This window comes from Triticum aestivum, chromosome 7A, assembly GCF_018294505.1.
Source record: "Triticum aestivum cultivar Chinese Spring chromosome 7A, IWGSC CS RefSeq v2.1, whole genome shotgun sequence".
Lineage (NCBI taxonomy): Eukaryota > Viridiplantae > Streptophyta > Magnoliopsida > Poales > Poaceae > Triticum > Triticum aestivum.
Window position 1 is genome coordinate 23,921,781 of NC_057812.1, and position 12,055 is coordinate 23,933,835.

Genomic DNA, 12,055 nt, shown 5'->3' on the forward strand with positions numbered 1-12,055 from the left:
TTCACCTTATCCGCCGCCACGTCCTGAGCCTCCCATCTATGCCGCCGCCGGGCTGGCTCCTCCTCCACCCCGGCGCCCCCTGCCAATTTCCATAGCCTCCAGCGACCAATCCCATCTCCTGCCTCCTGCAACTGGTCCTGCCAGTGCGCCGCGTCCGTGGCTGATGAATGCCCTCCGCAAGGACTGCCCCTAGCCCCTCTGCTCCGGCGCTCCTCGGCCGTCCCCGGCCCTCTGCCTGGTCGCCAGGGACGTGCTACTCCCCGCGCCGGCTCTGGCCCTTTGCTCCGGCCAATCCCGGTGCTGCTCGCCTGCTCGGCCGAACTCTGCCGCCCAAGACTTGCTGTCAACAAACTGCAAGCAGGCTGGGACAGGGGTAATGTTCTGAGAAAGCTCTTCTTTCTTCTGTTCTTCCTATCAGTATATGATGAAAATGAAATTAAATTTGAACTGCAAATTTGTGTATCAGCATATATGCAGGGGACTGTGTGTATATATAACGTATTGTTGATTTGGAAGGGAATGCATTTTAATATCAATTTCATTTCATTTTGTAGAAAAAGAAGGGGAAGATATATTTCATTGCAAGTTTCAACACCCAGTGTTTCAGTTGGACTGAATCAACTCCACAAATTGGAACAACCATAGATTGGACCACCGCCTTTGGCTTCAAACAACCCGGCTTCAATCTCAACTCGAGAAAGTACCTCTTTTGTATCCCATACTCTTTTTTTGAAGTTTTTGGCTTGTTTTTATCTATTTTGTTGTATCATTAAGAATTGAGTTTAAATTCTAGAGAGACATACCATTTGTCCAAAAGTATCAATCATTGGATGTAAAGTGGACAACCTATTCGGTACTGAAACAATATATGTAGCATGTATGAAGCTGAATCATGCTTATAACACTGAAGAGCACAGTAACTTCCATAATGCAAGTAAGTAGCTGCAATCTTCCAGGATTTTTTATAAATAAATCAGCAACATGCCACTCACCTAAGTTGTCTTTTCAGCGTATCCTACCATGCGCCAACGAGGCAAGTGGTAGTGTATCCTAAAAATCCCCTTTTCCTGAAGGTGTAAACACATGCAGCAACTGATCGTGTGCATTAGAATGCACTGTTTGATAATTACTCTCTTGGGCCCTGCTTGCTAACTTTGTAAAAATATGCGACCGGCTACCCTTCAACAACTGCAAGTCACCTGGGGACTGTTTGGTTTCCAGCCAAATGTTGCCAGACCTATGGTTAGGCACACATAATTTCTGAGGTGAGTGAGTGTTCGGTTGGCTGACACAGTTGTGGCTTGCGACTTTACTAGTCACATGATTAAGGAGTATATTTTGGCCACACTTTTGTGGCAAGCCACACTCTGTCCCGAGGGGTAATAATTACTACTTTTGGCTTAGTTGTGGCAAAGTAAGCTTTTAACCAAACTAGGGTGTTAATTTGGTCTTAAGTTTCAATCTAGTATTGTAGATCATCACATATGTTCTCCGTTTCTTGTTCAATGATGTCTTATCTGACTCGTTAATCAGTCCAACTTAATATCCTTTTTCCTGTTTTCCTTAGAACAAATAGATATGACATGTATGCATTGCAGCCCACTAATTATTTAGATTGCATTGCAAACGCCCTTTTATACATGCTTTTCATTATTCATTCAGGTGGCTGCACATATCCTCCAGGTTTCTGTAATTGGGAAGGAGTGTATTTCCAGTATGGTGATAATTGTATATATAATAATAATGACTGTGATCATTGGCCTTTTTTTTACCTTCTTTGTACCTTGATTTTTGTATATGGTGCTTACCTGAGATGCTCACAAGATCATCAATAACATGATGATATAAAGCAGGGAAATTAACACAGTTGTTTTTTAAAGCACCCTATTATATGGTTTTTATGCTCAGTTTGGATACTTAGATAGTCCAACAATCTTAGTAGTTTTGCAGAAGGAAAGAAGTCCCTACAGCGATTAGAAGAGTAAATATTTCTAGATAATTGAAGGCCCTGCAAATATAATATCAATCATGTGTCCTGTTTTATATTTTTGTTTGTTCATGTGGTGTGTGTTTCCTTTCGATGTAGCCAGAGTTGGGATTAGGGGGAGAAAGATGGCAGCTTATGTGCAATTGTATTGAACTGAGTGGCGTCTTTGCGTACTAGTTAAACCTACAATGGCACATTTCCTTTGATGTTTTTCAATTCAATGTTGATGAAATATTTTAGGATCCAATCATTGAATTAAAATATCTATGTATTCCATGCTTTTCTTGCAAAAAGATTTAAATCAACTTTCATCTCTTAAATAACACATGTAAAGTTATACACTGACATATGTTTTTTTGTTTCATTACTTCGGCATATCAAAGGGCGATGGATCGAGGTTGGATGAGTCAACCAAGAGCTAGTGCTGCTTACAAAGATGGTGTCGAGCAATTTCTGTCTTTTGCATTCCATGATGTTCCGGCTGGTGATAGAATTCTCTGTCCTTGTGTAAATTGCCGAAATAAAGCTATGCAGAGTTATGATGGAGTGAAAACTCACTTGAGATGTGATGGTATTCTTCAAGGTTACACTAAGTGGGTTTGCCATGGAGAGGATTATAGTGAACCATCATTTGCATTTGCTCATGTATCATATAACAGTGGCAATCTTTCTATTCCTGGCATCCCAAGGAATGTTGTTGGAGAAGGCAACCATGGAAGGTTGGATGACATGCCAGGACTATTAAGTGCTGTCTTTGCTATGGCTAACAGTTGTGAATCTTTATCAAGCACATCTGATGGTGAATTAGATGGCGTTGAATTTGAGAATATGGTACCTAATTCAGTTGAGGATGAGAATGCAGATGCTCAAACAAGGAAGAAACCTGATACATATGCAAGCTTCTTGGAGGATGCAAACATGGAGTTATACCCTGGATGTAAAGCATTTTCTAAGTTGTCATTTCTCATCACCTTGTATCACATGAAATGCTTACATGGATGGTCACAAGAATCATTTACAACGCTACTTGGTGTTTTGTCTGATGCACTTCCACAGGCACAACTACCAAAGAAGTACTATGAGGTACAAAAAATCATCCATGGCTTAGGCCTTGACTACGAGAAAATTCATGCATGCCCCAATGATTGCATGCTTTTCCGAGGTGAACGAGCTGATCAAGAGTCTTGCCATGTGTGTGGCAGCTCGCGTTGGGTTACAAATGAGAAGAAAGACTCCCAAGCTGAATCTGTATCTAAGCAGAAGAAGAAACCAGCCAAGGTGTTGCGTTACTTTCCTTTGATACCGAGGATTCAAAGGCTCTTTGCAACAACAAAAACATCAGATGACATGCCTTGGCATGATGAGGGTCGTACCAAAGATGGAAAGATACGACATCCAGCTGATGGCGAGTGTTGGAAAGATCTTGATGCTAGATACCCCAGTTTTGCTGCTGATCCTCGTAATCCGTGCCTTGGCATTTCGAGTGATGGATTTAACCCTTTTCGGAGTATGAGTTCAAAACATAGTACTTGGCCAGTGATGCTTATCCCGTACAACCTACCGCCTTGGATTTGCATGAAAGAAACATCTCTAATTTTATCGATGATCATTCCTGGACCAGCTTCCCCTGGGAATGACATTGATATATATTTGTAGCCACTGATTGATGAGCTCTTACAGTTATGGGATGGTGTAGACACATTTGACGCTTCCTCGCAGGAGATATTTCCACTCAAGGCTGCACCGTTATGGACTTTAAATGATTTTCCAGCATTAGCTTACATGTACGGTTGGAGCACAAGTGGTAAATATGGGTGTCCATCATGTGGTCCTTCTACAAGATCATTTCGCCTGAATAAGGGTATGAAACTTTGTTATATGGGTCACCGTCGCTGGTTACCACAGGGTCATGTATTTCGAAACCGAAGAAGGCAGGAATTTGATGGCACTAAAGAGACAGAATTGGCACCGACAACTATGAGTGGTAGTTCAGCTTTGAAAATGTTGCAAGGCAGAGTGTTTGTGTTAGGCAAAAAAGGCAATATAGCAAAGAAAGCAAAGGGCGGAAAGAAGGTCAAAAACAGTGAAAAAGAAAATGAAAAGAATCAAGAACCAAAGTGTAAAAGGAAGGCAGGCAACAAGTCAATTAAGAACCAAGGTAAGCCTGAGAAGAAGCCTGAGGATTGGTTAAAAAAAATCAATATTTTTCAACTTGCCATATTGGGAACTTAACAAGTTAAGGCACAATCTTGATGTAATGCACATAGAAAAGAATGTGTTTGATAATTTAATTGGAACGTTGTTGGATATTGATTCTAAAACAAAGGATGGCCTTAATGCACGTCTTGATTTGGAAGAAATTGGTGAAAATGGAATTCGACATAATCTTCATCCTGCTGTAGATGATAATGGAAAAATAGTATTGCCTGATGCACCATTTACTATGTCTAGAAAACAGCAAGAAATACTTTGTTCAGTGATGCACAATATTAGGACCTCCGATGGATATGCATCAAATTTTTCTAGGCATGTCAACATGAAAGATTGTACAATCTCAGATCTCAAAAGTCATGATTGTCATGTTATTCTGGAAGATATTCTTCCTCTAGCACTTCGATCCTGTTACCCACACAAAGAGGTCATGGAAATAGTTATCGGGCTGTCTAATTTCTTCAAGAAACTATGCTCGAAAGTGTTAGATGTCTCTGAGCTTGACGAACTTCAAGAGAGTATTGTGATGACACTTTGCAATATGGAGAGAATTTTTGTTCCATCATTCTTTACTATCATGGTGCATCTAATGGTGCACTTGGTTGAAGAAGTTAAACTTGGTGGTCCAGTGCACTATCGGTGGATGTACCCCCTAGAGAGGTATGGCACTTTAACTTTGATTTTATTTAATCTTCAATAGTTTTGAGAAGTAACATCCTGCTTAATTAAATTTAGATCATTTGTTCGGCTGAAAGCACTTGTGCGCAATAGAGCATTTCCTGAAGGTTCAATTGCTGAAGGGTATCTTGCCCAAGAATGCTTGACCTTTTGTTCAAGATTTCTAGAAGGAACTACACGTTTTACAAGACCATCAAGAAACCCCGATCCTTCAGACAAGATAAAAGATTTGTACATGTTCCATAGTGCTGGTGAGCCAATTGGAAAGGCTGTCCCAGTTGGGCAGTTTAATAGCCGGCTTCTTATTCAAGCGCATCGATATGTCTTGCGACATTGTGATGAGCTTGCAGATTTCCGCAAGTATGTATCACTTCTATCTTTAATTAATTTGTTTAGAGTTTGCCAAGAAGTTCATATAATTTAATTGTTACAGTGAATTTGTGGCCGAAGAGAATAGCAAACGATGTGACTCAGCTAATTTGACAGAAGCTGATACCACTAAGTTAACTAATGAACACTTTGCTGACTGGTTGGAACAAAAGGTACATTTTACCGTATTCATGTACTCTGAATTATATAGGCACCTGAATTTAACAAATTGAACATACAGGTTTTACAAAGCGATGGATCAACTATTACAGAAAAGGTAAGAGCTTTGGCTGCAAAACCCAACAGATACGGGGTGCGCTACAGTGGCTATGTCATCAACGGCTTCAGGTTCCACACGATGAGTCATGAGTCAGGGCATGTCACACAAAATAGTGGTGTAGTGAACATTGCAGAAAATGGTGTTAGATATTATGGCAGATTAAGTGACATCTTTGAATTGTCATACAATGATTACAAGGTGGTGTTCTTTAATTGTGATTGGTACGATGTCTACCACAAAGTTGGCATTCAAACGGATGAGTTTGGGTTCACTCTTGTGAACAAATCTCGGAAAATACACACAGGAGATGAGCTAGATGATGATCCTTTTGTATTTTCCTCCCAAGTGCAGCAGGTTTTCTACGTTCAAGACCCAAAAGCTGAACTATGAAATGTAGTAGTGGAAGTCAGGCCTCGTGATCTTTTTGACATGGTTGTTGAGGAATCATCGGATGAAACATATTAGAGCATTGTGCTTTTGGTTCAGGCTGAAGTATGGTGGAAGCTCTTTGCTGGTGTGGTTCTTTGCATGCAACTACAATTTTAGTTATGGTTTTGGTAGCGGTTTACAAGCACAAAGTCAGAATGCTTTATTATAGTTTGTGGTTGTATTTTTTTCGTACTAATTCAGGGCACAGCCCAAGTGTACTTGGTTGTGAATTGCAAGTTGATTCTGTAGAATTTCTGTTCTGGAAATTAAGTATCACATTTGGTTTATTGATTATTCCCACATGTTGCAGTTATCTCGTATTGTTATATCACATGGCTGAGAAATGTTGAATATACAATTGTGAATTCTTCTTTTTAAGATCATGCCTTAGACACTCGTCTTTTTCAATGTAAGAAACTAGGTTTTATCAGACTGATGTTCTTTTGTCTGGCCATTGTAAAATGTGTTGCCACAATGTCACAAGTGCATTTTTCTAAAACTGTTGACTATCAGAACTTGGAAGTGGCAAACTGGCAATGCAGTTAGACAGAAACATTCTGTGATATCCATGGACCGAGTCATTTTGTTCGGATTGTAGATTTCTTTTACCTTGCTGGGATCCAAATGGTGGGTCCAACATTACCAAGTTTGGCAGCATTTTGCTACCATTTCAGTACCAACTGCCAAATTTAGAACCGAAAATAAAGTGTCCAGAGTTTGATGAAATTTTGACACAAGGACAACCATATGATGGCTACTATTCTGTCAAATTTTCATCAAATTTAGAGTCACCGTTTGAGAAAATCATCCATTCTTCATTTTCAGCCAAAATTTGGCCTAAAACTTGAACCGAAAACAAAGTGTCCAGAAAATAATGAAATTTTTACACAACGACAACCATATGATTATTATCGTGGGAAATTTTCAATGATTTTGGCTGAACAGAATAACAAATAAAATTGAAAAACCAATTCACCGCCTATTGGCAAAAAAATTGAACCCAAATAAGCATTCATATGGATTATGAAATTTTGACACAAGGACAAGCATGCTCAGCCTCTTGCTGCGGCGCAGTCGGTGCCTAGCAGCTGTCTCAGTGGTCGTAACAGAGCGGTCGAGCGCCCACGCAGCAGCGAGGTCCAGGTCATTGGGGACCCATTCCGGCGGCACGTCGCTCTTGACGAACGCAAAGCGGGGAGTGGCATTGCGCCAGCCGTACTGCTCATGTTGCCTCACCGCGCGCTCCTCCTCAAATACGATGGCGCTCGAGCCCGACGCACTGCCGTAACCACCTCCTCCGAGGTAGTGGAGGATGCACCACGCTCCTTCATGATCACGGGTGGAAGATCCTCCTTTATCGGGCGGCGATTGCAGCGTGGCGGCGATGAGGGTCTGTCAATGCGGGCTCATCCTTCACGTGGCAGAGGCATTGGGGGGATGTTGACTCCCGTTTCACGCGGACGCACGCGTCGGGGACGGTGGCTCCTCCTTCACGCGGGGCCTCCACGAGAAGATGGGGAAGCTGCTACGACTACTGGTCCTCGTCATGGAGAACGAGAACTTTACATCACCGCTGGGCTCGGGGATGGTGACAGGGAAGAGGAGGGGATGGTGGTCGGGGAGGGGGGTGCAGCTCTATGTATCGCTTGCGCACGGCTTAAATAGCCACGACCAGGCTAGGCGAAGTGGCAGTCAGCCTATTACAATGCGGCGCAGCGGATGAAGTGGGTTTTCAGTGCGCGATGTCCGCATTGAAGCGGCTAAGCCTGAGTGGTCATGTCTGCCAGTGCCGCCCTCCCGTTTGGTCAAATCATGAGCATCAATGCGAGCCGATGCATGCTCTATCCCGACATGAATGCGGTGCGGCAAGCCGCATGGGCGTTCGATGGAAAGCGCAGGAGGGGCATGTGGGGTTTTTGGGTCGGCCAGGGTAGTCAGAAGCAGACGTGGCAGCGGTCCGGACGCCGCAACTCCCCCCCCCCCCCCCCTCACTTTGTTTCTAGTTTTTGGGAAGAAGTGTGTCCGGACCGCCGAGCGGACCGATACAACATCGTGTTGGACGCCAAAAAATGTCCGGACCGCGTAGTCTAGACGTATGGGGACGGTTTGAGGGTCGGCATTGAAGATGCCTTTAGACGCAAAAATTCATTATACATTATAATACAATGGAATTCTACTTTTTCTAGGAGAAAACATTTCACAATGTATGGCATTTGGGGCAACTATTTTCCATTTGCCGCCAGGAAATAGCGCGCCAGCGCTCTTATTATTGAAAAAAAAAATCCCCGTCAGTCACTCCGCCACGCTGCCCTCTCTCTACTTCTCCTCACCCACGCCGCCCTCTCTCCACTTCTCCTCTTCTTCCACCTCCTAATCCATCCCAATCCATCTAATGGGATACTTCCAACCCGTTGCCCACTGATGTGCATCGGCTGAATCAGATAAACAAAGATCGATTGGCTTGGTGGGCAGTCTGACGGAGACTCAGTGGGCGGGCGGGCGGGCGATTGGAGGCCGTGGAGGTTGGGGGACAGAGACCGGCCGGTGTGTGCGTTGGGGCCAACAGCGGCGATTGGGCTGGAAGGTCGGAGGAAGTCTTCTGCAACGAGCAATTTCGTCTTCAACTTGCGGATTAAGCAGAGAAAGCACGTTGGTACAGCCATCCTGTCTTAGGGTAGCTACGCCCCAGCCCCAGGTTCGTATTCGTCTTACAATTGTGCTGTACTCTCTCAGGTCTTGGTACAGAAATTACTGAAATTCTTAGATCTCAAACTCAAGGCATAGTTTGATTTCTTGCGGCTTAATCGGTGTAAAGGTTTGCTGTCCGGTTTTTGAGAGTAACACCACTTTATTCAGATAGCAACACCAGTACACAGAGTATCCTTAATAAGTTCAGGGATTAGACCACTATAGATCTGACTAGGAGGCTCACAGCTACGAGGAAGTTTGTGTGCTGGTACATCCAACAAACATTTTACATGAATAAAAGAGCAAGATTGAAAACCTGCTGCCAGCGATTTAATGTCAGCAATCACCGTACCTCCTGTAGATCGATCCCTGGAGGCAGCACCAAGTCTCTAGACCAAAGAGAGACAGTCATGGGCTAGGATTATTTTAGAGAAATCGTCATCACGGGCAAGCCAATGCCTCAAAAAGTTCAGGCATCATGATCCCTTCAGACTGCTTGTTACAGACCAACAAGCATTCTCCGTTGTGGTTCCATAACACGACGCCGATCCCCATCCTTCGAGAGCTCGAGAACAGTTAAACATCCACGTTAATAACAACCGATCCTGAGTCCATAGAGCAACTGACAGAGAAGACTCATACCTAGAGGGCGAACCAGTTTTAGGAAAATGCTGAAAGGGAGGTTTGCTGTCCGGTTGTGCAAACTGCAGGAGCTCTGCTCCATGGTAGGAGCAGAGTAACTAGTAATCCATCACAGGTTGCATGCACAAGTAGTATTCTATACCACTTCTAATCAATTATATTAGCAAAACTTGAAAATGGGACATGAGTATGTCGTTTTTGGATTCATCAGCTGTGAGAAGAAGTCAATCAAACATATGAAACTAGTTTCGTATGTGCTACTTGATGACCAGTCATTTCGATCATGTGAATTGCTATAGAATGAGGCATTTTCTCTCTGTACATGCCATGCCGCACTGAACTTTTGGTTGATCTGTAGTTTATGTTACTTTGGCAGATTAATAATGGCAAGGATACCAAGACGACTACGGGACTTGGACCTTACAATGCATGATCCAGAACATGTGCAGCTTGGTGAAGAAAATCTGCAAGGTCCTCCAGAGATTGATAATATATTACCAGGAAGATCTCATGAATCTACTAGCCAAATCAAGATAATTTGTAAGTCTCAATGACTAAACTTCTTCAGAATGAGGTTTTTAATACGACTGGTTTCACATGTGTGGGGATATTCATGCTTGCAGGGCCAAATGGAGAGACACGACAGATTGTAGGGGAATTTCGGCTGAAGAATTTATCCCAGGTAGATGGAGGAAGGATAATTGTGGAGACTAATGAAAAAGGTGTTCCGAATGAAAGGTCTGGTTCCATTCTTAGCAGCTATCTTAGTGACCTTGCAGAGAACTCCACATTTGCACCACTGAACATTCCAAGATGGGACAATGAACTATTTGTCCAGAGAAAGAACAACATGATCAAGGATGTAGAGGTAATTTCTAAGCAACATCATCACATACATTTTTTTAACGTATCATCACATACATCTTTATTATCGTTTCACATGTAAACAATTAAATTTACTTTGTTGAAGGAGAAATTTGTCTATCCATCTGAGACAAAGCAACTTACACGAGACTGGGTCCTAATGACTGTTTGCAAAAGATGGAGAGCCTACAAATCTCGCTTGAAGCAAAAATATTTCAAACGCAAAGAGAAGTCTCTCCAGGAAATTATTAGTAATGTTCCAATAGGTGTTAATGTGCATCAATGGGAGACTCTAGTTGGAATGTGGTGTCAGGATTCACACATGGTTATTATCTCATCCTCTCATGATCAAACTAAACTCCAAAATTAGTTCGCTAACATTATGTGGCTGCATCTAATTTGTTTGCAGAAGTTATGCGAGAAAAACACTGTGCAAAGCAACAAAAGAATCCACACACAACCGGGAGAAAAAGCCATGCCAGGCTACAAAAAGAGATGGTGACAACTATCCTTTTTATAATTTTTATTATATGACGAATCAATTTTCTTCAAAAATAACTATTACTGGACCTAACGTACTTTGATGGATAGGAAATCAAAAGGAAAGCACCGATCCACAAGATTGACCTTTGCGATGAAGCTCATAAGAAAAAAGATGGCAATTAACACAAGCGACAATGTGAAGACAATAATGGTACATTCTACGTATTATGCCTACAGTCCAACATACAATCTATTCCATATAAATAATAATAAATTAATAATTAGTCCTATTCAATAGGATGCAGCTAATGAGGAGTTAAAAAAAAGGAAAATGGATCACAATGGTAGCCTTTCCACTAACGATTACAGTGAAGCCTTTAAAGGCGCACTTGCTGAAAAGGCAAAACTTCGTGGTTACTATGATGAAAAGTATTGGAGCGGAGTAAATGTTTCTCAGGGAATAACTTTTGTTGGGAAGTCTGATCAAGACAATCTTCAGTTTGAAGTACGCATGGTCAAAGATAATGTAGAAGATGTCAAAGATGATGTAAAGGACGTCAAAGATGATGTAAAGGACGTCAAGGGTGATGTAAAGGACGTCAAAGGTGATGTAGGGGACGTTAGAGGTCAGATAGCTATGATTGCTGCATTCCTTGCCAAAAAGTTTCCTGGAGAGAGTTTGAGAAATGAAGTGGATTCTCCAACAGAAAATTATGAAGTTAGCATACGAAATCTAGTTATAAATGTGCAAAGATGAAATTAATGAATACTGATGTGCTATTACTATAATTTTATTGCAGGTCACTCTACCTCAAAGAGATAACCATCTCCAATGTGAATCTTATAATGTCCTTAAACAATCAAATAATGATGTGCAGGAGCCACGAACTACCATGCAGGTAATGTAATGGGCTTTTCTGTTGGCCCAGATCACGATGCTGCCGAGTACCTTCCGACAATATACGTGTACGAGCTTGTGCGATTAGCTTCCGAGTCGCCGGACGACGGAGACGCAATACGCACGTACTAGCTAAAGCTAGCAAGCAGGCAGCCTGATGGATGCTTTGGATGTCTAGCTAGCTTAGCACAAGAAACAAGCACAGGAGACACGCTTGAGTTGATCGCAAAAGGCTCGTGTCGAGCCTTTGGATTTTTATTGCTTTGTTAGATCTGGTCTGATTACACGGGGTACAGCAGTATATATATTAGCTAAGCTAGTCCTATTAGTCCCAGTCCTAGTCCAAATACGAATCCTACTTGGTGACTGTACCAAGTCCGTACCGGACTGGTCACACTACGTGGTTGATTCCAACATTTTCATGTATTATTTAATGCAGGTCCATTCTAATGTCTTACAACTATTGCTTTAATAGGAACCGGAACAAACCAAATCAAAAGAGGGTTGTGGCAGTGCCCCTCTACCA

The 12,055-nt window shown here is 42.3% G+C and overlaps 3 protein-coding genes across 3 annotated transcripts; all 3 read left to right on the forward strand.

Moving 5' to 3' along the window:
• Positions 1 to 200: 200 nt before the first annotated feature.
• LOC123153426 (uncharacterized) lies at positions 201 to 4,101 on the forward strand. The gene is made up of 3 exons (XM_044572554.1): positions 201 to 373; positions 555 to 700; positions 2,371 to 4,101. The coding sequence occupies exon 3, from the start codon at positions 2,375 to 2,377 to the stop codon at positions 3,641 to 3,643; it is 1,269 nt and encodes a 422-aa protein (XP_044428489.1). The 5' UTR covers positions 201 to 373; positions 555 to 700; positions 2,371 to 2,374; the 3' UTR covers positions 3,644 to 4,101.
• LOC123152870 (uncharacterized) lies at positions 3,965 to 5,930 on the forward strand. The gene is made up of 5 exons (XM_044572268.1): positions 3,965 to 4,145; positions 4,255 to 4,858; positions 4,934 to 5,236; positions 5,310 to 5,418; positions 5,487 to 5,930. Exons 1-5 carry the CDS (start codon positions 3,965 to 3,967, stop codon positions 5,913 to 5,915), a joined length of 1,626 nt encoding a protein of 541 aa, XP_044428203.1. The 3' UTR covers positions 5,916 to 5,930.
• Positions 5,931 to 9,834: 3,904 nt separating this feature from the next.
• LOC123152871 (uncharacterized) lies at positions 9,835 to 11,524 on the forward strand. The gene is made up of 5 exons (XM_044572269.1): positions 9,835 to 10,152; positions 10,255 to 10,473; positions 10,558 to 10,646; positions 10,740 to 10,842; positions 10,930 to 11,524. Exons 1-5 carry the CDS (start codon positions 9,835 to 9,837, stop codon positions 11,386 to 11,388), a joined length of 1,188 nt encoding a protein of 395 aa, XP_044428204.1. The 3' UTR covers positions 11,389 to 11,524.
• The last annotated feature ends 531 nt before the right edge of the window (positions 11,525 to 12,055 follow it).

Coding starts and splice junctions, on each gene's coding strand:
- LOC123152871 (XM_044572269.1), top strand. CDS start 9,835: ATGACTAAACTTCTTCAGAATGAGGTTTTTAATACGACTGGTTTCACA. Junction 10,474..10,557: donor GGTGTCAGGATTCACACATG/GTTATTATCTCA, acceptor ATTTGTTTGCAG/AAGTTATGCGAGAAAAACAC. Junction 10,843..10,929: donor ACAATGTGAAGACAATAATG/GTACATTCTACG, acceptor CCTATTCAATAG/GATGCAGCTAATGAGGAGTT.
- LOC123153426 (XM_044572554.1), top strand. CDS start 2,375: ATGGATCGAGGTTGGATGAGTCAACCAAGAGCTAGTGCTGCTTACAAA.
- LOC123152870 (XM_044572268.1), top strand. CDS start 3,965: ATGAGTGGTAGTTCAGCTTTGAAAATGTTGCAAGGCAGAGTGTTTGTG. Junction 5,237..5,309: donor GAGCTTGCAGATTTCCGCAA/GTATGTATCACT, acceptor TAATTGTTACAG/TGAATTTGTGGCCGAAGAGA. Junction 5,419..5,486: donor CTGACTGGTTGGAACAAAAG/GTACATTTTACC, acceptor TTGAACATACAG/GTTTTACAAAGCGATGGATC.